At 38.6% G+C, this 26,277-nt stretch overlaps 1 protein-coding gene across 1 annotated transcript in view; it reads right to left on the bottom strand.

Annotated features, from left to right (window-relative positions):
• Positions 1 to 1,719: 1,719 nt before the first annotated feature.
• Jeb (low-density lipoprotein receptor domain-containing jelly belly protein) overlaps positions 1,720 to 26,277 on the bottom strand; it is a 35,399-nt gene continuing 10,841 nt past the window's right edge. Inside the window, exons 3-4 of the mRNA XM_076438156.1 lie at positions 16,962 to 17,122; positions 1,720 to 12,112 (exon numbers count right to left, since the gene is read on the bottom strand). Of these exons, the coding sequence (XP_076294271.1) occupies positions 12,053 to 12,112; positions 16,962 to 17,122 (221 nt within the window). The 3' untranslated portion in view covers positions 1,720 to 12,052. The remainder of the gene's footprint in view (positions 12,113 to 16,961; positions 17,123 to 26,277) is intronic.

The following is a 26,277-nucleotide window of genomic DNA, read 5'->3' on the forward strand; positions in this document are numbered from 1 at the left end:
AAATCTTCTTAATTCGTTCACTGCTTTAAATTGTACGTGCCCATTTTTGTCATAAATGAATAAAATCCGCAGTCATTTTTATTAGACTCTGTTCACAATCTTCATCGCGAGTCTGACACGATATTGTAAGGCAAGGGGTTAATATTTAAAACCTCAACGACCGGTGCAATTCGCTCCGTCGCGTCGTAACTGGATATCATGATTCAAATTACCCGGATTAAATTGATTCGACGACGACGCGTTGCATTCGACGGGTTCTACTCACGGTGATGGCCGTTGAAGTGGAAACTCCGAGTGTCGGCCGAGAAAATGGGAATCGTTGAAACTTCTCAAGAATTCCACGTTCACGGACTGCAGAATCCATGAAAACCCACGACGAAAAATTCCGCAGCCACCGTCACGAAATTGCGGGGTTGTAAATCTCTTCGTGCCAGTTTCCACCCCGTCCCGTTTCGTTGCAGCTCGAGAACAAGAACGGAAAAAGAGAGGTAAAGTGGAGGTTGCGATAAATTCAGTCGATTTGCGTGCGTGAACATTTTTGAGGGCCACTGCACGTTAATTTGTTAAAATATTTTACTTACACTCTATGTTTCAGCGATCATCAGGAAACGTAGACGTTTAACACTAATCCTAGTTCCAGGTGTTTTATTTTACAACTAGAAAAGTAATGAAACTGATTTCATAAGAAACGACTGTGTTGATATCTTTAGTAGTGCAGGTATTACAATCGGAGCCTCACAAAGTCTAAATAAAATCAATCAGTTATTACGTTGTAAAGAAATGCAGGATTTTTGTTCGTTTGTCTTAATTGCAATTTTATACCAATAAATATTTACCTTAATTTAACGAGTTATATGTAATTTTAAAGCTTGTTTTACGCTCTATTTAATTATGCTTTTGATATTTAATTTCATTAAATTATTTGGCTTTTATTTCAGGATGTCCAAACGCGATTTTCGCATTATTTTTTTCTACGAGTTCAAACTAGGCCGAAGTGCCGCTCAAGCGGCTCGGAATATCAACGAAGTACGGGGCGAAGGAAGCGTCAACGAATGCACAGCTTTATATATTTTTAAATAATATTAAATTCTCTGTGAAATATTAATTTCAATACTATTCCCCTCAATAATATTAAAATCAATTCTCATAATAATTTAATGTTGCTCTGTTAAACAATATTAAATTTTCTATAAAATTAATTTTCATATTATTGTTTTCATTAAAACGATTTTAATAGAATTGTTTTTATGTGAGTTACAACACTTTAAAAACATAGGTTTAAATCCTGCATTTCTTTCTTTACAAGCTAATACTTTTGAGGCTCGGTAGGTTTAGTGTTAACAAAGGAAATGGAACGAAATTCTACGTGAATTTCGGCTTGCAAATAATTTTAAACTTTTTGATAAAACACACACGGAAGCAGGGCCCGCTCTAGCGGTTACGACGCCCCGGGCAAAAAAAACAAATTGCCGCCCCTTTTTAAGCACTAAGCACCGCGCTGAACAAAATGACCTTTTTTTTTTTTTAGCAAAAGTGTCTGGCAAGGGTAGTCTGAAATTTTCTATTAATTGAATATTTAAAACATCATTATTTTTCTCACACTTACAGCCAAAGCCAAAATGGCGCCCCTAAATGTTGGCGCCCCGGGCAAATGCCCGGGTTGTCCCCCCCCCCTAGAGCGGGCCCTGACGGAAGAGGATGTCGATTAAAAAGTCCTGGTTAGTTTGATGAAACAAGCATCGTACATTTATTCAAGAAGCATGAAAAAACAGCCGAGTTCTATCGAGATTCGACGTTGTTCTGTCGCAGAAAAAAGGGTCACCGGCCGAACAATTGACGCAAAATGTTTGTCGGTGTACGTACGTGTTCCGTGTCTGTCTGTATGCTGATGTGTACGTGTCTGCCTGTGTGTGTGTGTGTATATATACAGATACATTATCTAAAAATATATGTCCGAGGCTGGTGCCAATGTTAGCTTGGCCTGTATCCTCTGTACAACTTTCTAATTCTGGACTCTGGCCTCTGAAATCAAAATTAGAGCTAGTCGTATTAAAAAGAATTTTGTTTAAATACGGAGCATTGTTCTCGGTCGCGGGCATTTTTGTGTAACGCTTGACAGTCGAGGGGTTCGCAATAAAAACGGATTCTGCTGTAAAAGCCTTCATGTTGGACGAGAAAAATAAACAAAATTCGTCTCCTTTGTATTTATTTCGAATATTTTTCACTGGAAATCGAGATTGTTTCAAAGGAAACTGGGACACCGTTTTGACGCTAGATAAATATTCTATATAATGTAAATATTTCATTTTCTAAAAATGTAGATTGATAGGCGAGTATAGATAGAAAAATTCTTTTCGTTTCGTACCCCTCGACATTTTCTTTTGTTATTTTCTATGTTTTCTGTTCTACGCGATCACTCACTGCCGGTGTCGTCAAACGTGAGTGTTCTGATTGTTCTTCACGCTCTGCCATTCCATTACATATCGCCTCGACATTGCCATCTTATCGCTCGACCGGCCGCCATTTTGTGGTTGCCCAATAGTCTCATCATTCTGTAATAGTCTTTGAGAACTATGTTCGGAAATATTGGATTTAAACTTGCGGGGCTGTGTCGCAATCTGGAAACGTTATTCGTAGTAAACGAAGAAGGTCGTTCCTCATAAACTAGAATAATTAAGACTGCGGATCTTTCTGCAAAATAAAAATGTTATTTCTTTCCTTAATGATTTCAATAGAACGCAATTCCTCAACTATCTCATTTCTTCAAATTCATAAAGATCCGCAGTATAATGACAATTTATTGGGTTGGCAAATAAGTTCGTTCGGTTTCTGTGTTTTATTCCACTCTGAAAAATCGTACGAACTTATTTGCCAACCCAATATTAATCAAAACTCATGGCTTCTTCAACCCTCGTGAATTTCATTTATCCATATTTACAACCTCGGTATAGTTCATCGGAAAAGACAGCTGTGAACAGAACGCGGCCGGCGAAGCATTGACGATGGCAATCAATTAGGTTGAAGCGTCCGCACGCTGAACAACAATATCCTAAAGCTGTGAATCCACCAAAGGAACGGTTAACCCTTCGAGGACAGAGTAGTTTCGCTCGTCTTTTCATCAGAATTAACCCTAGAAAAACCTCGAGATTCATTTATGCCTATTGTTGGAGAGTATTAAATCAAGTACGATTCTTTAACAACGATCTTAGCGATGATATAGCAATAGTATACGCTTGATATTTTTTGGAGTGTAAATATATATGTATTTATAAGAGAGACGTTTCATCCCCGTCGTTTTTCTAGGGTTAGTACAATATTAGAAATGCGTGACGACGATCTTTCATGAAAATATTTCTCGAACAATTATGAGAAAACGTACACAATGTAGGGTCACTTCAAGGTGAAGGATTGGCTGTGCTCGAACCTGTTCTACAAACATGATCCTTGTTCACAAATATGAACGAAACAACGTCTTACAAATTGCTTAAACTTAACGCCTGAGGAAACAGGTTCAGTACAGTGCTTGAACCTGTTGCACATGAACATCTCACTTATCCACAAATTTAACAAAACAGTCTTAAAATTACTTAAATGTACTTGTGTTAGAAATGCATCGTATATGTTTTACAAATTTCTGTCGACATCGAGGAGGATATTTCCGAGAGAAAATCGATCGAAGGGATGATAGTTCGTTTGGTGGATTGTACAGGTAAAAGGGTGTCTCAATGAGACGCAAGACAATCGCTGAGCAACAGGAAGCGTTCTCCTCTAAAAGTCTGCTTGTCGTTCGGTGAATATTAAAAATATTCTGTTCTGATGAAAAATACGTAGATTCTGGTATGTTCAGTTCGCTCAGCCCTCCGTGACCCAGTTCTGTCGAGGTTTGCCACGGAGGAAAAGTTCCTCCGGAACGGATAGAGTGTCTTCGAAATGCTGTTGAAGCGTTTGTTCGAAAGAAAAACATGCTGCTCGACCAAGAGAGCTAACTTCTTCCTCTTCGGCGAGTCTTTTCCCATGTCTGCGAAATCATTCGAACTCGACCAACAGAGGAGAACGTTCACGTGGGTCGCGGAGGGTTAACGGTACAACCCTGTTTCTCAGATGATTCGACTAAACAAACTTGACTGACGTGCGCCTTTTTCGCGAGACACGTCAAACTACTTTAACTCGATCGGCGAAAGAATCGACTTGCTTCCCTCGAGCTCGCTTCTTCGAATTTGGTGTCGGCCATTGCGCTGACGTCATCTACCCCACGAATTGCCAACATTATTTCTCACAGTGTTATAATTAGACTGCGAACCTTTACGCAAAATCAAAATATTCTTATAAGCGTTTTTCTACGTTGAAAACAACTTGACAATGCGTGTTCTTGGATTTTTGATATTTTTCACGAGTGCATAAAAATTCGCAGTCTAGTTATAATATAATTTCTTAAAGCGATCTAACTTTTACACTGCTTTAATAATTCTTTAGTGAACATTTTTAAAAATTCTTTTCAATTAATCGTCTGTATTCTGTCAGATATAACACCATAGTCTTTCACGCGAATTTCCATGGGGATGAAAGAAAAGCACCATTAACCTTATAATAGAATTTCTCAAATTTGTTCTTACGCGAGAGAGTGAAATCCAAAGGCACAGTATAATCATAAAGAAACGCGAGAAACGTCGAGACAAAAGACGCGGAATTATGTTGGCTTATAGATTAAGCATTCTGTATCATTTAAATCCTTTGTTCTTGACGATACGAGCGACTCTAAGTCAATCAGTATATCACAGTCGTTATTCATTCGCGCTTCTCCAATTTGACATGATTTAACGAAATTCATTTTTCGAAATTCTTTCGACTGTAAACGAAGAATTGCGTCACCGTTTTCTTGTCTCGGCTAAGAAGCGGAGAACTCGGCGTTCACAGTAATGGAGAGCGAAAGTGTCGCGTTTCTTTTTATTATCTTGAGTTTATGCTAAATTGTATTTCAGACGTCACTCTTGAAGCGTTTCGCGTAAAAGAGAATTGTATTTTCTGTGTTACTGTTAAGAGGTCCAAAGTGGATTTGAAATGCGTGAGACTCTATTCACCATTTATAAAACGAGACAAATTATGTCTCCAAGAATGTTTAATTATAAAATGTTTAATTTGTCGAGTTAAAACGCCGTCGAAAATATTCTTAGACGGCGTCGCTCGAAGTTGTAAGAGAAACGTTATTAGAACATCATTTTTTGATACTATGCAAAACTCATTATATTTACAAAATGGCGACTCACTTGCTCGAGTTCTCCGCGTGGTTCCGAGTCCACCGACAAGTCGATTCCTTCGTCGACACCTCTATAAACAGAAAAACGTCTATGAACGAATCTGGCACTTGACGAATTGTTGTAGTGGTACACGATGGATCCTCGAATGAGTCGTCCCCCGATGACCTGACCGGTTGATCGGATCCAGTTTTGAGCAACGATCAGATCGAGCCTCTGGGAAGATCGTCTCGACCATCGTCTTCGACCACGAAACGAAACCTTTCAACAATGTGTACAGTCTAGACGCAGTTTTTAATACTGAATTGACCTCTTGCAAAAAGGGGGATCGCTTCACGTGTTCCGCGAGTAATATTTTGTCGTATATTCTTCATTCTCTTACACATGTATTGCGTAGTTGAGCCTCGTCGGTGTCTGCCAATCTTTTAAGTAAATATCGTTTTCATCTCTTTTTTTTCTTCCCATTTTTCATCATTGTCGTATTTAAACCTCGAGATATTTAATCTAGCGATAGTTCGTTAATCCTAGAGTTGTCTGTTTTTTTTTTGTTCTTTTTTGTTTGTTTATGTTTTTAATCGTAAAACCTTACAGTCTAATCGACGAAACGAGATTATAATGTATAAACCAACGGGTTTTCTGAAGGCTGTCCACTCTCTCTCTCTCTTTCGGGACCGCGTGCGTTTTTATCTCTTCTTTTTCTTTTATCGAACAAATACACGACAGTACACCAAAAAGTATCGATCTATTTGTTATGCGTGATCACGTCTCGATCATCGACAGCCTGAACGTTCGACCGAGAGGCTCGTCGTCGGTGATTGTATCTTGGTCTTCGAGTTTTCGCATTTTCGGAGACCTTCGGAGACCTTCGGCGACCTTGAAGTGGGAATACTCGAAACTTCGATTACGTCTCAACACACCTGGATGGGCGTGCCGTTTTTTCTTTCGTACTTCTTTCGTCGTGTAGAAGAGGAACTAATTCTTTGTCTAACCGAGGGATCGCGTTCTCTTTCTATGGTCTAAGGCAGCGGTTTCCAACCTGCGAGGCGCCAAGATTTTTTAATAAATAATTAACTTGTAGCTTTCAGTTTTTTTTTTGTAATAAAGTTTTCATCATTTAAAAAAAATAAAAGGTAGGGAGTAGTGGCATAAAGGTTGGAAACCGCTGGTCTAAGGGGAACTAACGAAATCAGGCGCAGGGGTTGCATAAGATAACGGAGATCTAAGTAAAACAAACAATTTAAATCGGCTGTGGTCTCCTAACAAATTTTACCCTCATCCGTCCCCGTGATGAGACAGTTTGTGAGAGTTTATCAAAGTTTATCTTTTTAATGCGAATTACATAACTAGACTGCGGATCTTTGTGCAAAATAAAAATTGTCCGCGTCGATTGCACGAAATAGAAACCAAATTGAATGTTATTTCTTCCCTCAATGATTTTAGAAATATAAGAGTGAGAAATTCTGCGAAGTTCTGTGAAATTTTGAGAATTATGAGAATGAGAAATCATATCATTCAATTATTTAAATTTTCTAACCATTTGGAATTTCATCTACTCAATTTTGCTGCGAATAACTATTTACCTTGTTATTTCATCGAATTCTTACCACTGTGGCAAATTAAACTGTGAAATGAGGAACGGAAGAGGGTTACAGCTGATTTCTCAAATTCCCTAAATTGTTACTTGTTCATCCACTCTTCAATCATTACAAACCGAGTGTCGTTTACCCAACCACGAGGCTAACAACTGAATATGTACTTACAGTAGTCTCCCTTATATTATGCAACCCCGCAGATTCAAGAAAACTCATCTAATCCACCGGACGATACCGGATTGTCTCGTGCTCTCTCTCTCTCTCTCTCGCTCTCGAAAAAAATCGAAAAGTTAAACGCTAGATCAGTCTTCGGCAGGCCATTCTTCGGACTCGAAAGCTCGAGCGCAAGCCAGTCCAAGGTCGAGGTCCTCCTTGAGAGACAGCACAGCTAAAACGGTCGACGGGAAGCGAGAAACAATTATCCCATCGCACACGCGGGGAAAATCTTTCCACTCAAGGTTCAAGCACCCACGAGCTCGCCTCTCCACTTCGTTCCGAGTAATTTGCAGGAAAAAAAGGAGGTATCGCTCGACACAATGTCAAACAGTTACCGCTAAGCTAATGTTTACTTTAACGAGGAGGAAAACAGAACGGAGAAGAACAGCGCTCAGGAACGCAACGATCCGTGCGTGGCACGGTGGCGAACGTCTCGAAAACGGTAACCAAGGCTGATGATCCTGGTACTAATCTTTTGTTTACCTTTGCATTTTCATTCCAGGTGTACGTGTACAGTTGTTTTTTTCTGCACCTCGGCGACCTTTCGAGGCGCGCGCCGCGTTACTTGTCGAGCATAATTGGCTTTAGGGGATCGAGGGGACCAGTGGCGCTTCCGAAATGATCGGAACCGGCTTTCCAATTGAAGAAAAGCGTCTGTTCAGTCATAATTAGACTGCGGATATTTGTGCAAAATAAACAATGTTTGCATTGATTGCAGGACACAGTGGCTACATAAGAATTTTATGCTCGTTTCAATTATAGCTGAAACTAATACATTGACGTCCCTAAATATTTTTAACATGTCCACTGCTTTAAATTATACCTACCCATTCTAGTCATAATGAATCTCATTTTGTTCACCCATAATCTCACAATTATGTAGTGTTCTCCAACTATACCAAACAGTGGAGCTAGCTATGAAAATGTAATTGAATTATGTACGAAGGGTTACATTCTTCTACTGTCGTTCATCCATTTTTGTCAGAAGTTTATTTATCAAGTAGACGCATAATCGGATCTCTATGCAAAATAAAAAATGTTTGCATTGATTGCAAGATACAGGAGCCAAATAATGATGTCTTTTTCTTCTTTTAATTGTCTTATTAACGTGAAATTTGTACACTGGTGGTCTTAAATTTTCTTAATAGGTCCACTGTTTTAAATTGTACGTACCCATTTTTGTCATAAATGCATCAAATCCGCAGTCTAATAATGAATAGAAAATAATTTAGTCCATTTAATAAGCCGACTCCGATCACTATGCTGCGTCGAGCGCGGTCGACAAGATGGCCGCGCGGGACCGGAAGCCCACGCGGTCCCCTCGCAATTAAAACAGTTGACTCTCGTTCTCAGTCTTCGATAAATCTGCAGTAGCGTTCTCGTGTCGTACGAAAATAAAGTCGTCGAAAGTTTTTGAGGTCTGTTGTTCGGGTCGCGTGGGAATCGCTCAACGTTGAAGGATACATCGATCGATCGGAATCGAACGATCGGCGGTGCCTCCGGGAGACTGAAAGTGTTACAGCGGTGTCTAGCTTTCGAACACCGCCCGCGAACGTTTACCCCAAAACATCTCCTCAATTGAAAAAATTCCGGGCCCATCCCTTAATTTGTACTTTGACTCTTTGAGGATCCCTAATCGCCGTCACACGGGCTAAGCCTCGTCCAACGCGTTGCGTGCCGCCATGTTTCGCGAATTTTTGCTGGATTTGCTAGCTTTTGATTTTTGACGGCTCTTCGCATTCGATTCGCTCGAAATGATCTAGAAAGAGGATCGAGGAGTACGAGAAAGAATATTTCTTGTAATGCAGACTTTTATGTAAATTTAAATTTTTCTTTAGACTTGATTGATTTCGAAATTTGGATAACACGATCCTCTTTCTAGATCAATCTGCACTCAGCGTTCAGTTCAGATAAATTGCCAAGTTTTTTTTTTCCCCGATAAAGTTCTCTCTCTTCTTCTTTCTTTTTTTTTTATTAAAGGTAACATTCCACGATGCGTTTCAGGTACAAGTAATATTGACCACAAGTTTTCGATTACCATTCTATGTTCACTATGTTTAGATTCAGCGTCTCTGTTTGATCATGCTCTGGTTGTCCCTTTTTTTTTTTTATAAAGATTCAAGATAATCCTTGTCTTGAAGATCAGTTCGGAGCAGTCTCCTCCTCCCACAGAGCTTTCTCCGAAGCAACGCTAATCGAATCGGTTTACCCTAAAACGTGTTTCGAAATCGTAAACTATCTAATTACGTATAATATGATTATATGTATGTATATCACTCAATTCGGTTGCAAACACTTTTCGAATCGAATGTAAGTTTGATATCCGTTTGAAGGCAGGTCCGCGAGAATACTTCCACCGATACAAATCATCGAAAAACTGATTGATTCGCTAAATTTCAAGTCACCGCTGTTCGTGAAAACACGAAAATGGTCGACGCGACGAATGCAGAATATAACCACGAAATTTTCGCGAGCTGCCGAAACGAATGCTTTTCATAATAACGGAAACAACAACGGGCAAACTCTCTCGCGAAGATTGCTCAACTTCCCGGGAAAACTCGAGAACTTCAAGACAACTTTATCTTCGGCATAGTAAAATTTTCAAATTCCTTATGAATATTAAACTAGGCGAAGCTCTGTCGCGGATCCGCATCCCACCGCTTTTCTTCTCGCAACGTATAGTGATTCCTCGCCGGGGGGGAAGAGTTTTGTTTGCTGGAAAAATCAGTTGGATCAGCATGGAACGTGTTGGAACGAGCTCACACGTCGGAAATCAATCCGGCACCCTTCGGAGGATCGACCGTTTCCGAGGCTGGGTGCTGCTCGAGAGACGATTCATCTTTACATTCCCCTGAGTTTGATTTCTACGTCTCTCTCTCTCTCTCTCTCTCTCTCGCTCTCTCGCTTTCTCTATGTGGTTAAAGTCATGCGGGAGAAAGGGAAAACGTTTTGCAAAATAGACGATGCGGGAGAATAGGGGAGAATGCGAGCAGGGTGTTCGTTTTCTCGTCAACCAGCCTTCTCCTTGCAAGCTGTGGAGAAGGGACCAGAGAGGACATCTTGATTTATCGTGCGGTGCAACATCGTGCTGAGATTGTCGAAATATTTCCGAACAGAGCCACTTTCCAATTCTGCACAGGTTCTTCCAGCTCTCCGCACGACGCTACATTTCTCCTTCGATCGGAACTGAAGATATCGAGAGCCTGGACGTTTTAAGTATGAAAAACATAGTGATTATTAGAATGCGGATCTTTTTCTGCAAAATAAAAATGTTCTACATTTATTGCGGGAAGCAGGAATAAAATAAAGATTGATTTCACCCCTTAATTACTTCGCTCCGATAAAAATAATATTACGGTATTCGTGAATTTTTCTAATCTTTCATTGTCTTATATTTCACCCAACCAATTTCTTCATAAATGAATAAAGATCCGCAGTCTAGTGATTACACACCTTGTTACTTCATTGTTAACACGTTGATTGGTCACATCATATGTGGGTGACTCGATTCTCTGTCCACCTTGAAAAATGAATTTTTGTCGCAGTATAGTCGAGTACCAAATTTTAGAGTTTTTAGAATTTTTTAGGAACGAAGAAATTAAATTATTGGACAAATTAGTATGACTTTATGACACTTTTTGAGGGTGGTAGTGTGACCATCAATGTGCTGAACAATCTGGAATTTATTGGATTCTGTGAGCCGAAATGGCGGAAGCTTCCAGAACTTCGAAAGGAAATTCTGAAAACCGACAGATTTATTATAGCTCGAGAATATTTCACGTTTCAACACTGAACCCAGCCCACCGTCAGTCAATAAATAATTTCGAATTCATCAGAAGGGTGCATCCATGGCAAATAAATTTCCTCCTTTAACATTAGAACTACCGGATGAATTAAAATCACTGGTTCCAGGTTTGTTCGTTTACAATCATCGAAATTATAATCACGAATTAATTTGTACACCTAATATAAAGAAGTATGTGTCAGTCGCCTTCGGTAGTTCTCCTGTTAAGAACATACTGTATCATAAATCAGTAACTTCTAGTGGTTGATTAGACAGAGTTGTGCTAATTCAATTACACAATTGAATTACATTCTATTTCAATTATATAGCAGTTCACCTACGTCGTAACTGAATTACATAAGTCAAATCTTACAATTAATTAAATGACGAAGTATTTTAATCAAATGTGTAATTGAAATAAAATATAATTAAAATACAGTTCTCCAAATTATAACCCAGAGCTTTGAAGAAGTGCGACACATTTTTATGTTTTTCTTTCATATACTTGTTTGCTGTCTGTGCGGCGTAGTTTCTATTCCTCGTCCTCGTTCATAATACGTAACGCTATTTTATAATTGTACTCCAATTGCAATTACGAATTACATTGTAATTTACTTGAACGAAGATCTGAATTATAAATTACAATATGACTGAATTACAAAGCAATTCAATTACCTTGTAATTACAATTCCTGGAGTAATTCAATTCTAATTCTGCACAACTCTGTGATTGGATTCAGTGGTAAAGTGCTGCGTTCTTTTCTCAGCTGAACAAATGAAACAGCTTTTAATCAACATTTCAGGTCTATCTTGATCGTGGTCTTGTTTATTTGTTCCTCCCTCGCGCCTGTCACTTGCAAGAAGAACACTCGCTGCCAGTGAAACCGGGTTTTCGTTTTTCTTCATATATAGGGATTTTTCATTTTGTATGTGTGCGGGTACACGAGAGCGTATGTCCTCGTACACATACACGGAAATATATCATATACTGTATTTATATTTATATTTATATGTATATATGTATATGTGTGTATATATATATACACATATACATTTCTATATATATGTGTGTATGTATATATTTGTTATATATATACACATATATACATGTATATACGTATATATATATAGAGGTGAATGTATAAAGAAGTAAACTCGTCAGACTTATGATTTTATACATAGGTCGGAGGTTCATCGTCAACAAAAGAATTAGCGTCCTCTTGCCCATCGCAGTATGGCATCTGCCAATACGTCGAGGTGAGCTTTCGTCTGAAACAGACAGAATAATATTTTCTCGTGCGTTGAGACTCGATAGCGATCGCTTCGAGCGGCGAGCTTTAACGCGTTCACTGCCTTGTCGATCTTGCCGATATTATAATCTCAACAGAAAATGGAAATTTTTATTATTTCTATTCTGCATCTCTTTTCACTCTACATGTAGGACACAGAATATTCAAAAATACAGAAAGTTCTGCCTAAAGTTCTACCGATAACACGTCAATTCCTGTTTTCCAATTAATAATTTATTAGGTTGGCAACTAAGTTCGCGACCTCCACATTTTCTCAAAGTCATTTATATATATATATTTTTAAGCACGAGTATTTTATATCAAACTAATTGCAAATTTCAGAGCTTCATTCAAAAGGAATGGTCACTGATAGAAGTTATAATGATACTATAAAAGAATTACGAAACAAAAGGTCGCGAATATAGTTGCCAACCTAGTACAAGCAAAATTACCTGCTTATTTAGAATTCGGCAGAACTCTCCCTCCAAACTAATATTAATAAACAGATAGTTCTGATATTGCGTGATCTTTACGAGCATTGTTGCGGCAGTCAACGCGTTAATCTTTGAAGAAAATCTTTTCGGCACATTTCATTCAAGAAAAATAAATGTGGTGAACACTGTCTAGCAATAATTCGACACACACAAATGCGCTGGACACTTTGTTGGAACTTTGCGGGAACAATAATTGAAAAATCAGCTATACAGAAACGGCCCAGCGTAGATCGCCACGACGACGACGGCTGGAAGTGAAATAAGTTTTCTGAGCGATAATTCACGCTCGTTCTCGGCATGAATAATTGATGTTGAATCTATCGAGGGTTGACAGGGGGTGTTGAGGGGCCCGATGGTCCCCAGGTATTCAAACGAGTCGCGTTGCAGAAGCGGGTCGGCGAGTGTGTGTATCTAGGGTTAAGTTCGAGTGGCTGATCGAGCAGGCGGAAGGAAAAGAAGCGAATATCGATTTCAAAGAGGCAAGAGAGACCAGGTCGGAATCAGCCTGGGGAGAAAGGTCAACTGTTCGCCGGATGCGATGGATGATAAATGGGGAAGGGGGCGGTACGTGGCTTGGATTTCCCTCCGGTCGATTCTTTCCCTCTCGTTTTTCGCGCGCCAAGCCGAGCCGCCTGGAAACACGCTTTTTCCGTTCCATCCTTTCACCGAGACGAACCTGCACACAGAGAATCAGACAGGTATCTTCTCTCAAGGAAGCCCCGTTTAATCTCTCTTTCATCCACTCTTCTACCCTCCTTTCCCCCGTCCCTACCTCGCAAGTGGTTCTCACGGAAACCGACGGATTGTTTTTCCCAGCCCCTCGCGCTACTATTTCCTGGTTATTAGTAGACCGCGGATCTTTATGCTAAATCTATCTAAATCACGACACGAGCCGGAATTAATTAAAAATTTACTTTAAAAAAATATGAAGAAATAATATTAAAGTGTTTTTCAATTCTAAGAGAAGCAGACTGGTGATTAGAAATTCTTCGTCGTTCAGAATTTCGTGGAAACAAGGAACCTAAGGCACCTCTTCTACATTTTATAATACTTTGTACGCTCACTGTATTTATTAGTCTCTGTTCGGAATCTTCATCGCGAGTTTGACTCGATATTGTAGGGTAAGGGGTGAATTATAGCGAGGGGTGGTTTCAGGTAAAAAAATGTGGAGATGTCAAGCCTCGGAGCATCTCCCTTTTGGATAGAAAAATAAAAAAACGCGACCGACGGATTGTTTTCCCCAAACTCTCGCATTACTATTTCCTGGTCATTAAGACCGCGGATCTTTATGCTGAATTTTCCACCTGAATCACCACGACGAACCGGAATTGATTAATTTACTTTCTTAATATGTTCGATAAGTTGGAAATAATATTACAACGTTTTTCAATTCTTCGAGAAGCGATTAGACATTCTTCGTCCGGAATTTCGTGGAAACAAAAAACCTAAGGCACCTTTTAAATTTTAACTTTTTCCTTCGCAGTTGCGACCAATAACAATATAAGAAAAAGTTATTCACACATCAGCTGGTCAACTAATTCTTCTAACCCCTCCAAAAGGCTCAAGCTGTTGGGGCCAATTTTGAAAAAGTTATTCGTTCTTAAGGATGTTCTCGAGGTATATAAAAACGCAACCAAATTTTTGAAAAATTGACAAGAAATAATTCTTACAAAATTAATGCAATTACCAAAGTTTGGGTTCGATTCACTGCACCGTTTAAGAATTATAGCAACCTAAAGTTTGCACATTTTAACGCGTCTTCTTATGGAGAATTCATAAAATTCCACTTCAAACCCTATTTAAACCTTAAAAAACGCAAATAGAAACTGCAAAAAAAATATACACTCAAAAACAAGAATATTCTCATGAATGGCTTTCATTGTCAATATATTGATGGATTTCGAATTTCTTGTACTTTTGTCTCCCATTGTACCTCCAGAACATCCTTAAAAGGTGAATGAATACTTTGTACGTCTACTATATTCATTAGATTTTGTTTACTCGATATTGTAGGGCAATGGGTGGTTCCAGGTCAAAAAATGTGGAGATGTGAAGCCTCGGAGCATCTCCCTTTTGGATAGGAAAACAAAAAGAAAGTATTTTCTAGACCTTAAGATATGTTGTACCGGTTCCCCCACTATCAACTATTTCATATTGCCCCCACCGTGCTCTGCCTCACGTGACCCAGGCGGATCCAGGAGTGGGGAGATGAGTTGTCCGCGATTATTCGTCTCTAAATCCGATCGACTTCATGTTTTAGTTCCGGTCTGTCCCGGTTATGATCGACCAACGACCGTCATTTTAAGTCAGCCTGCACGCGTCGGAACGGGTAAGAGACAGATCACGAGCACGTGAAAGATTGAACAGGATGGGTCGTGCATTAGATACATATTTCACATTGAGCGACACGAGCGTACTCGTCTGTCCCCGTTGCTCTAACGTATTTCCCCCGTTGTCAGTCGTTTTCAATACCTGTCACTTTCAGCGTCGACGTAATTGGAGCGACGAGCCGCCAACCACTGAAATTTGACATACTTCTGTCTACAAACATGCTGCCGGAACTGGCCGCCGTGTTTATTGACGGAACGTTTCTGTTCCTCGCACACCTACCGTGTACACAGGAACAATGGGCCCGTCGATTGACTATGTTTCCGGTAATATAATATTGTACGAAGCTAAACGACGCATTTATACGGCGGCGCTGTTGTACCGTTTATAACGAAAATATTTTCTCATGTGTTTCAGAAGTAGATTTTAATATTTGCGCCCGTAATTATGAAATTGTCCAAGTCAAAATTGAAAAGAAATGAGTGTCTGTTATTTCGCACCACGTTATTTTTAACTAAAATTGATTCAATGTAATTTTTTCTGACATTGCAGAAATTAACCATTATTGTTTGTTTATTTGCTATATGACCGATGTAATTTCGAAAACAAGTTCGAAGGGCGAATTTGGAAAATTAACTCGCAGGACCAACTCAACGCTACATTTCCAACTGGGAAATTGCAATTTTTGCGCTAAGCAAACGAAGAATACGCACATGTATGTATAGCCTTTCATCATTTTGACCTGTAGATTCTACCACGGCAAAGTGTTCCACGCCGTTCTTGCTGACATTCAGCGTCTAATAAAAGATTCAGTTCCTATAGACTATCGTGAAAAAAAGTAATTTTCAACTTTTGATCAGCGTTACACTATGAGCACTATTTACCGCGACAATTTATGCATAAACTGCTGCGACTCCTTGCGCGTTTACAATGTGCCTGTAGAATAATCGTCAAAGAGTTGCAACGTGCAGGATGTCACAATTCTCCCTTTTGCCTGTTACACGCATTTCCTTGATTTTAAACTGTTCTAATCTGGCTATAGTTTTCCATTTTCAGAAAAGGAATTTTCTTGTCACGATTTAAAGCACTTTCACTGCTTCTAAAACGGCACTTTGACTACTTTCATTTTATCATCATTTTTTATTTCCGAGGAGAAAATTCACAATTTACTTCTTCGATTCTCCCTTTTGCCTGTTACACACATTTTCTTTATTTTAAACTATTCTAATCTTGCTACGATTTTTCATTTTCATACAAGTTTCACTTTTCAATACCTCTGGAACGACACTTTGACTACTTTCATTTTATCATAATTTTTTATTTCCGAGGAGAAAATTCACCATTTAGCTGTTCTATCCTCCCCTTCGCCTGTTCTTTATCTTAAAGTATTCTAATCTTGCTACGATTTTTCGTTTACATAAAAGTTTCAGTTTTTAATACCTCCGAAACGGCACTTCGACTACTTTAAAAATTTAGTGCTTCGATTCTCCCTTTTGCCTATTACGTTATTGTTATTGCTATTATATTATCTGAAGCCGGGTCTATAAGTATATCTCTCAATTTCAAAAAATTTGAGTTTATGCATTAATTGATCTTTACAGTATAGGACTTAAGTACGTATTTAATCAAAAATGAAATAATGCCTCAAGAAAATAATGCAATTGAGCCCATGTCCTATGTCAAAGCATGACCGATCCAAACTTTAAACGGCAATATCTCGAAAGTGAAAGTATTTCTGACAACCACAGATATATCGTCCGAGACACGAACGAAATACATGACATTTTGTGTCGTGTTTACGGCAGAAGTTGTTTACAGCTCGACCTAATGTTCCCGCTCGAACTTTTCCGAATCGAGAAATCAGAAAATAGACGTCCTATGGGTCGCGGAGGGTTGTGTGGGTCGCGCAGGAATTGCTGGCAGATTACAGAGCGTTGATTGAGAGGGAACGGTGCGACTGAAATTGATCACGACGACACACACATGGATTCCTGATTAAAGACTTACGGTTTTGTAAAACATGCAGGCCTGCATGTCCTCGTCCTCGCCTTCAGGGCAGTCTATGAAACCGTCGCATAAGGCGTGATCATCGATGCAGTGGTATCTACCGAATCTATCCGGGGTGGGACACGGGAACCTTTCCATCCCGTCTTCCGAGAAAGGACACTCTGAAAACAAAATACGAAAGAAGTTTCAATAGCGATTTTAAGAAAAAAGAAAATATGCATACAGCAGGTCCTCGATTAACCGGATCCCGATTATATGTATAATAACATATATGCGTTTAAATATGATTATTAGACTGCGGATTTTTATGCAAAATGAAAATTATCTGCATCATTTGCAAGAGACATTTAATTCTTACTTTAATAATCTTAACAAGCTGAAAAATTGTCATTATTAGATTACTCTAACTTTTTCACTGTTTTAAATGGCACACTTTTACAATAAACGCATAAAATCCGCAGTCTAATGATTATATTATGAATATAAATGAATTTTCAAAAATAAAAAATTTATTTTACAGTACAATGTACATTTTAATTATTTCTCGGGTCTCGACTATCCATCGAGCCTTAATTTTGTTCCACACTGTTTGCCTCCCGATCAACCCGGTTAATCGAGGTCCTACTGTATAGTGTATAATAATTAATTTTAAATTCAATAATATTAAATTCTCTGTATAATTAATTTTCATAATAATTTAACTTATAGAAACGTTCATCTGCGATATCATGCCTGATTGGAGAAGTGGTTAAAACCGTCTGGGTTCTAAATTAGATGAAACCAATGTCGATCATTGCGTCATTCGTTATTTATCTCCGATAGTAGAAGATGCAGTGTCTGCGGCATTGATCGGGCTGAGAGTTATTAATTAGGTCTCGGAGAGAGAGAGATTGCAACAATGAAAATCACTCTAACGAATTCAACTGTAAAACAAGCTCCGCGAAGCATTGTGTAACGATTAGTTTTACAAAAAGAATGGCAGTATGTTTATTTTACCCTGACATTTAATTACATATTACACGTTACACCATAAAACTTATTAACATAAGAATTGTTTAACTGAACTGAATCTATCTCGATGAAATAACGAGGTCAACAGTTATTTTTCGATGGTTTCTATTCAAATTAATGAGTTAACATTCACATCTTAGGTTTTCCGGCTATGTGTTTCGTAAGATAAAATAAGAGTCACGAAGTTTTCGGCAAATTTACCTACAAATAACAGGACAGTGTAACTTATTTCGGGAAAACTGTGTTAAAATGGCACGAGGGACGGACGAGGGCTAAAAGGTATTCTGCGAATAAAAAATATTCTTCTTCCCATAAAAACGCCAAGAACATACTTTCTTGCGTGGAATACACAGTTCGAGCAGAATTTCTTTAAGAGCGTAAGATGAGAGTTCACTTTAACCTCCATTTCGAACGATTACCTTCCGTTACGCTTCCCAAGCGTAAAAACGTAGCTTCTTTTCTTATTCAAGCTAGCATGCTTCGTTGCAATAAATTTTTCTCACACAACAGAGTCACGGCATCATCGTAATCGGCTGTACGAAACGAGTCGGCAATATTCGAGAGAGATAAGAGTTTGAAGCAGTCATTAAGTCAGAATTTTCCTAGTGGTATTACTACGATTACTAAGGAGCTATCCGAAGAAGCATTTCTTTCAAACTGAAACTTCGAAAATTCCCTAATTATCCATTTATAGCGGGCAGGAAACAATAACTTGTTGACGACACGAGCAGCGGTTCACCTCGTTAAAACTCCTACTCCACGAGTACAACTTCTACGGAGCCACTGCCGTCGAACTTTCCGACAATGAAAGTAATCTGCACACTTTTGCGCAATTCTTCGGTCACCCGTAACAGGTGCCTGAGCGAACCCCAGCGAGTCCCTCTAACCTATACATAGTTTCGCAACGCGGTCGTTACCACCCACCTGTGGGCGCTCAGCGGAACTTGGAGACATTAAAATTTCAGTTTCCAATCGTCATTTTGTTTTGTTTGTTTCCAATTTAACTCCTCGAGATTAGCGGTTACTATTAAACTCGCAAAGTTAAGGGCGGTTTTCCCAGAGAACGGTGGCGCGACGGGACAAACTGGGAAAGTAACTTAATCAAGTAGGAGAGCCCTCAATTTTGATATTTCGGGGCATTTTGGTCTGCGAATTTGGTATTTCAAAGTTACAGCTGCACTTGGCAATTTTTATGATAGGGGTAGTCTTTCCATAGACAGGGCTAGGCGCAAGAATTTCTTAAGAAGGGGTGGCGAGTCAGGAAAAATTAGAAATGTAACTTGATCATAGGGAGAGCACTCAATTTTGATATTTCGGGGCATTTTGGTCTACGAATTTGGTATTTCAAAGTTACAGCTGCACTTGGCAATTTTTATGATAGGGGTAGTCTTTCCATAGACAAGGCTAGGCGGAAGAATTTCTTAAGAAGGGGTGGCGAGTCAGGAAAAATTGGGAAAGTAACTTGATTATCGGGAGAGCACTCAATTTTGATATTCCGGGGCATTTTGGTATTTCAAAGTTACAGCTGCACTTGGCAATTTTTATGATAGGGGTAGTCTTTCCATAGGCAGGGCTAGGCGGAAGAATTTCTTAAGAAGGGGTGGCGAGTCAGGAAAAATTAGAAATGTAACTTGATCATAGGGAGAGCACTCAATTTTGATATTTCGGGGCATTTTGGTCTGCAAATTTGGTATTGCAAAGTTACAGCAGCACTTGGCAATTTTTATGATAGGGATAGTCTTTCCATAGACAAGGCTAGGCGGAAGAATTTCTTAAGAAGGGGTGGCGAGTCAGGAAAAATTGGGAAAGTAACTTGATTATCGGGAGAGCACTCAATTTTGATATTCCGGGGCATTTTGGTATTTCAAAGTTACAGCTGCACTTGGCAATTTTTATGATAGGGGTAGTCTTTCCATAGGCAGGGCTAGGCGGAAGAATTTCTTAAGAAGGGGTGGCGAGTCAGGAAAAATTAGAAATGTAACTTGATCATAGGGAGAGCACTCAATTTTGATATTTCGGGGCATTTTGGTCTACAAATTTGGTATTGCAAAGTTATAGCTGCACTTGGCAATTTTTATGATAGGGGTAGTCTTTCCATAGACAAGGCTAGGCGGAAGAATTTCTTAAGAAGGGGTGGCGAGTCAGGAAAAATTGGGAAAGTAACTTGATTATCGGGAGAGCACTCAATTTTGATATTCCGGGGCATTTTGGTATTTCAAAGTTACAGCTGCACTTGGCAATTTTTATGATAGGGGTAGTCTTTCCATAGGCAGGGCTAGGCGGAAGAATTTCTTAAGAAGGGGTGGCGAGTCAGGAAAAATTAGAAAAGTAACTTGATCATAGGGAGAGCACTCAATTTTGATATTTCGGGGCATTTTGGTCTACAAATTTGGTATTGCAAAGTTATAGCTGCACTTGGCAATTTTTATGATAGGGGTAGTCTTTCCATAGACAAGGCTAGGCGGAAGAATTTCTTAAGAAGGGGTGGCGAGTCAGGAAAAATTGGGAAAGTAACTTGATTATCGGGAGAGCACTCAATTTTGATATTCCGGGGCATTTTGGTATTTCAAAGTTACAGCTGCACTTGGCAATTTTTATGATAGGGGTAGTCTTTCCATAGGCAGGGCTAGGCGGAAGAATTTCTTAAGAAGGGGTGGCGAGTCAGGAAAAATTAGAAAAGTAACTTGATCATAGGGAGAGCACTCAATTTTGATATTTCGGGGCATTTTGGTCTACAAATTTGGTATTGCAAAGTTATAGCTGCACTTGGCAATTTTTATGATAGGGGTAGTCTTTCCATAGACAAGGCTAGGCGGAAGAATTTCTTAAGAAGGGGTGGCGAGTCAGGAAAAATTGGGAAAGTAACTTGATTATCGGGAGAGCACTCAATTTTGATATTCCGGGGCATTTTGGTATTTCAAAGTTACAGCTGCACTTGGCAATTTTTATGATAGGGGTAGTCTTTCGATAGACAGGGCTAGGCGGAAGAATTTCTTAAGAAGGGGTGGCGAGTCAGGAAAAATTAGAAATGTAACTTGATCATAGGGAGAGCACTCAATTTTGATATTTCGGGGCATTTTGGTCTGCAAAGTTACAGCAGCACTTGGCAATTTTTATGATAGGGGTAGTCTTTCCATAGACAGGGCCAGGCGGAAGAATTTGTAAAGAGGAGTGGCGAGTCAGGAGAAATTTTGGAACTGTAACTTCATCATCGGGAGATGACTCAATTTTGGGACATTTTGGTCCCAAAATTTGGGTTTTGAAAATTACGACTACACTCGACAATTTTGATGGCAAGAGTAGTTTCTGCGAAGAGAAGGTGAAAGAAACGAATTTCTTCAAGTCTCGTGGCCACACTGGTTGGCAGTCTCGAGCCTTTTCCATGTTCGGCTAGATCGCACAAAAAACAGCAGAACGACACGATCTATAAAACAGCACGGAGACCCAAGGGATTTTCTTACGTCAATGCTTTACTCTACATACCACACAACTTAGAAAATAATATGATAATACAATTATATAAGAAGAAAGAAGGATCTCCACTTTTTCAAACTTTATCTTTCAACGAAGAAATCTAGTTTCTCAAATCCAGTTTCTCTAATCTAGTTTCTTCGAATACATGAAATTCAGTTTGGTGCCTCCAGACACATTGCCGGAGAAAATTCCTCAACTCGATCACTGCTCCTTTTGTCCCGTAATAATTCTTCTTTATCTCCCCCGAACCGAACGTTTTAGTTTCCCCGTGCGTACCAAGTGCCGGTTGAGTCGTTTGAATAAATGTCCGCCGATTTCCATCGACTTTCATGACTCCCGATCGTTCCCACGCGCTCCACGTTCGGCAATTCTTGCGTCGGCGACGGTGTTATTGTAATATCATTTCCGTCACGGTCCGTATAATTTTTCTATTACATTGTTCGCCTCCATCGATCGCCATACTATTTTTATGCAGAAAATCGACGCAGCCCCCGAAGGATCAGCGTCGTTCCTTCACGCGAAATTCCCGGCAAGGTTGCCGGCCGATGTAATACAAAGCCATAGGGAAAATACCAAGGTTAGTATTAATGCTTTCGTTTTATCGATTTATAGCGCGCGCATTACAGCGCAGCTTCGACTCGAGCTTCGTTATTTCATTTTAACATTAGATCTAACAATTAGTTTAAAATCAATTGCAAAATTTGCCATCGAACAGACAGACAGACAAACAAACAAACAAACAAGAAAGCGAGCTAATAAAAGCGTGGTAAAATATTTTTTAATTTACGATTAAACCTACCGAGCACTAAAAGCGATTGAAATGTTTCAGCTTATAAAAGTGACAAGACTCTGTTTATATTCCGTGCAATTCTGATTACGATATGTGCTTGGACAAAGAAATTTATCGAATCAATTTCCACGCAAGCAACTTCATAATTTGAATAATTTTCAGAAAAAAAATAAAATTTACAAAGCATTCATCTCGTAATACTATTTACATTGCATTAAAAACATTTGTCGTGTCATAAAAAATAAACGAGACATTTAGGTGGACCACCCTGTATTTCTGTTATTTTTGTAATGTAAGAAGAGCCTTCACACAACTCTGAAAATCATTTTTATGGCTGCGAAACACGAATTTCCCTCTTACGCGAGTAATTAGGGAAATGCGTGGAGATAAAATTAATCTTTCGGAGGGGTGCTACTCCTGAGGGAGCGACTATTCGTTAGTGTAGCCGAAAGTTTGGCTCATAACGACATTCATTCGATTTAAACTCTCGTCACCAGACCGTCGGCGTCGCCAACTTGTTTGTCCCAAATCGATTAGGGTGGAGACTTTAAGGTAACATCATCCCCGAAACCTCTCGAGCGTCATCAATAAAAGAACGGAGGCACGGGGGATGGGACGTAATAAAACGCGACCATTGCTTTTCAAAATTCCATCAGAATTCGCTTCGATTGCTCGTTTGCCCAGGGTCCCAGTAAAACTTGAGAAAAAAAAACAGGAAATCTTATTACCATTCCCAACTTCTCTTCGTAGCATTTCACTATACTGTTATTTTATCCGTACCTCCGATCCCAACTTTCTGATACTTTTATGTTGCGATATCATTCGGAAGTTTTATAACATTTCGTTGTTTTTCCACCGGGCGTCTCCGAAACCGGAATTTATTCTACGGATATTCTTTTATGGCGACGTCGTGTTCCAGGGCTGTTCCCAGATCGAATTACAGGCCACACAATCAGTTTCGAACGTACGTTACCAGCATGGTGAACTCTGAGTTGTGTGTGTGTCGTCATCAAGAAATATTATAATTAGACTTCGGATCTTTCTGCGTTTATAGCAAACTTGAGTAGATGAAATTCAAAGTTGTCGAAACATTTTAAAAACTGAAGATATCAATATGTGATTTCTCCTCTATTAAAATCATTAAGGGAAGAAGTAACATTCAATTTAGTTTCTAATTCTTGCAAACGACGCACACGATTTTTATTTTTCATAAAGATCCGCACAGACTATGTAATTATAATATTCTCCGTCATTGAGCAGACATTTATGACAAAAACGAGTAAGTATAATTGAAAATAGTAAAAACATTAGGAGAGTTTAAACATATTGTTACGTGCTAATGTGTAAATGATGTTTTGTTTAAATTGTTATTGCTCGCAACTGCGAAGGAAAAAGTAGACGTCACGATTTTTAAAATTTTTTATCTGTGCCGGTAATGAAAATTTAGAAGGAGTCTCTGGTAGGTCTACGTCAGAGTTGTGCTAATTCAATTACATTGTAATTCAATTACACAATTGAATTACATTGTATTTCAATTATATAGTAATTCAACTACGTCCTAACTGAATTACATAATTCAAACCTTTCAATTAATTCAATTACTAAGTATTTTAATATAATTAATAATATAATTAAAATACAGTTCTCCAAATTATAGTTGAGAACTTTGAGGAAGAGCAATATATTTTTATGTTTTTCTTTCATATAGGTACACGTTTGCTGTCCATGCGGCGTAGTTTCTGTTCCTCGTCCTCGTTCATAAAACGTAACGTTATTTTATAATCGTACTCCAACTGCAATTACGAACTACATTGTAATTTAATTACACAGTATTTTGTAATTGTACTCCAATTGCAATTACGAACTACATTGTAATTTAATTACACAGTATTTTATAATTGTACTCTAATTGCAATTACGAATTACGTTGTAATTTAATTACAAATTATTTTATAATTGTACCACAATTGCAATTACGAATTGCATTGTAATTTAATTGAATGAAGATCTGAACTTTAAATTACAATGTAATTCAATTACTTCGTAATTGTTATTCCTGGAGTAATTCAATTGTAATTCTGCACAACTCTGGTCTGAGTAAGTTGTATACATGTATGTACAAAGTTTCATCTAGTTCGTCCAGTTATAAATAACCGTGTATTTTCGGGAAACTGGCGGAGAGTTTATGAAATAAAGATTAGAGTATACCCGCGATATAAAAATAGTTAATGTAAATAGTGATTATTTGTTCTAATAATGTCGGGGAACGTGTTATAGATTAAGGTTTATTTTAAAATGGCCTCGAAAATAATGCACTTAAAAAATAAACACCGGTGTTATTTATGACCAACACGCAGGTAAATTATTTTCTCATCGCTTCGTTTCTTACATTTTATAAATTAGCTCTGTTTTTTATCACACGCAATTGGCCCTTAACCAGAAGGGACCTGTTTATCATTTCATAAATTTTTTAATTACACTACAGATTTAGAATTTCAGGTAAACTAATTCTAATTCAAGCTCTAGTTAGATAACTCGTTAAAGATATAACAAAATCCTACACACAAAGTTCGAAATTAATTGTCGAGTAGTTCGGAAAGTAATTTCGTTTTTTCGTGTACAAATGGCATTGCTTAAATTTATTAAAGATTGAGAAAACGACCTAACAGTATAATGAAAAGGAAAACAAAAAGGAAATCCTCTTCCGACTAGTTTATTTCGACCGAGAATTAGTGCGAATCCTAAGGAAGTTAACGAGTTGATGGAGTTCGAAATTCTTGACTAATTTCCCGCAGTCCCCGGAGGAAGATTTCTCGAAACAATGGCGAACGGTAACGTGTTAATGGAATAGGCGTACACGAGATTTGCATTAATTCGCGCCAACGCATCGATTCGTAATGAAGCTTTTGTCGGTCTCTGGATAGTGGTTAGACAAAGGGCCGGGCAAAAGGGAGACGTCTCCCCTTTCAGCGACATTTCCAGCGTCTCTGGGGTGCAAATTCCGGGCAACGTTTTCTTCAGCATTGCCAACAATACCGTGACTATTTCTGACAGTAGCCCTCGTGGTTGCATCGGGTTGCCACACCCTGTATGGGCGTCCGCTCGAAACGAATCGACAGAAATATCGTTGTTCGGCAAGGTCATCTCTCGTTCATCATTTTACTCTTTCATACCCTTGTCCGTGTGCCGCAAACTTTTCGCCAACAATGTCGGCGAAAACACAATCCAACAAAAGTTTCACCAGCTCGTGAATTACACTAGACTCCTGTACAACGTGATCGAAAAATTCTTTATACGCCTATTGCGTGACGGAAGGTAGTACGCAACCATTTCGTTTATTGCAAAGTTTGTCCAGTCAAGCAACCGGTCTTACATTTTTAATTTTATAATTATTCGAATTATGACGTTGCTTACGTGGAAATTGATTCGACAAATTTCTTTATCCAAGCACACATTGCAATGAAAATTGCACGAAATCTAACTAAATAGAGCTGAAACATTCTAATAGCTTTCAGTGCTCGGTAGTTTTAGTGTTGAAATAAAAAGTAAAGCTTACTATCTTATCGGAAGCATTGGGAATTGAAAATAGAAGGTGTAATAATTTATTCGAGACGCTGGTAATTAATTTAAAATAGAAGGTAAAGCCTACTATTTTATTGGAAGCATTAGGAACTGAAAATAGAAGGTGTAATAATTTATTCGAGACGCTGGTAATTAATTTAAAATAGAAGGTAAAGCCTACTATTTTATTGGAAGCATTAGGAATTGAAAATAGAAGGTGTAATAATTTATTCGAGACGCTGGTAATTAATTTAAAATAGAAGGTAAAGCCTACTATTTTATTGGATGCATTGGGAATTGAAAATAGAAGGTGTAATTAATATATAGACTTTATGCATCTTTATGCAACATAAAAATTGTCTACCCGAATTGCAACAATCTGGAGTGAAATATAAATTTACTTTTTCTCTTAATATGTTTCATAGGTTGAAAATAATATAACAGTATATTGAAATTCTTCTAATTTGTTTACAATTCTAA

Source organism: Lasioglossum baleicum, chromosome 14 (genome assembly GCF_051020765.1).
Source record: "Lasioglossum baleicum chromosome 14, iyLasBale1, whole genome shotgun sequence".
NCBI lineage: Eukaryota > Metazoa > Arthropoda > Insecta > Hymenoptera > Halictidae > Lasioglossum > Lasioglossum baleicum.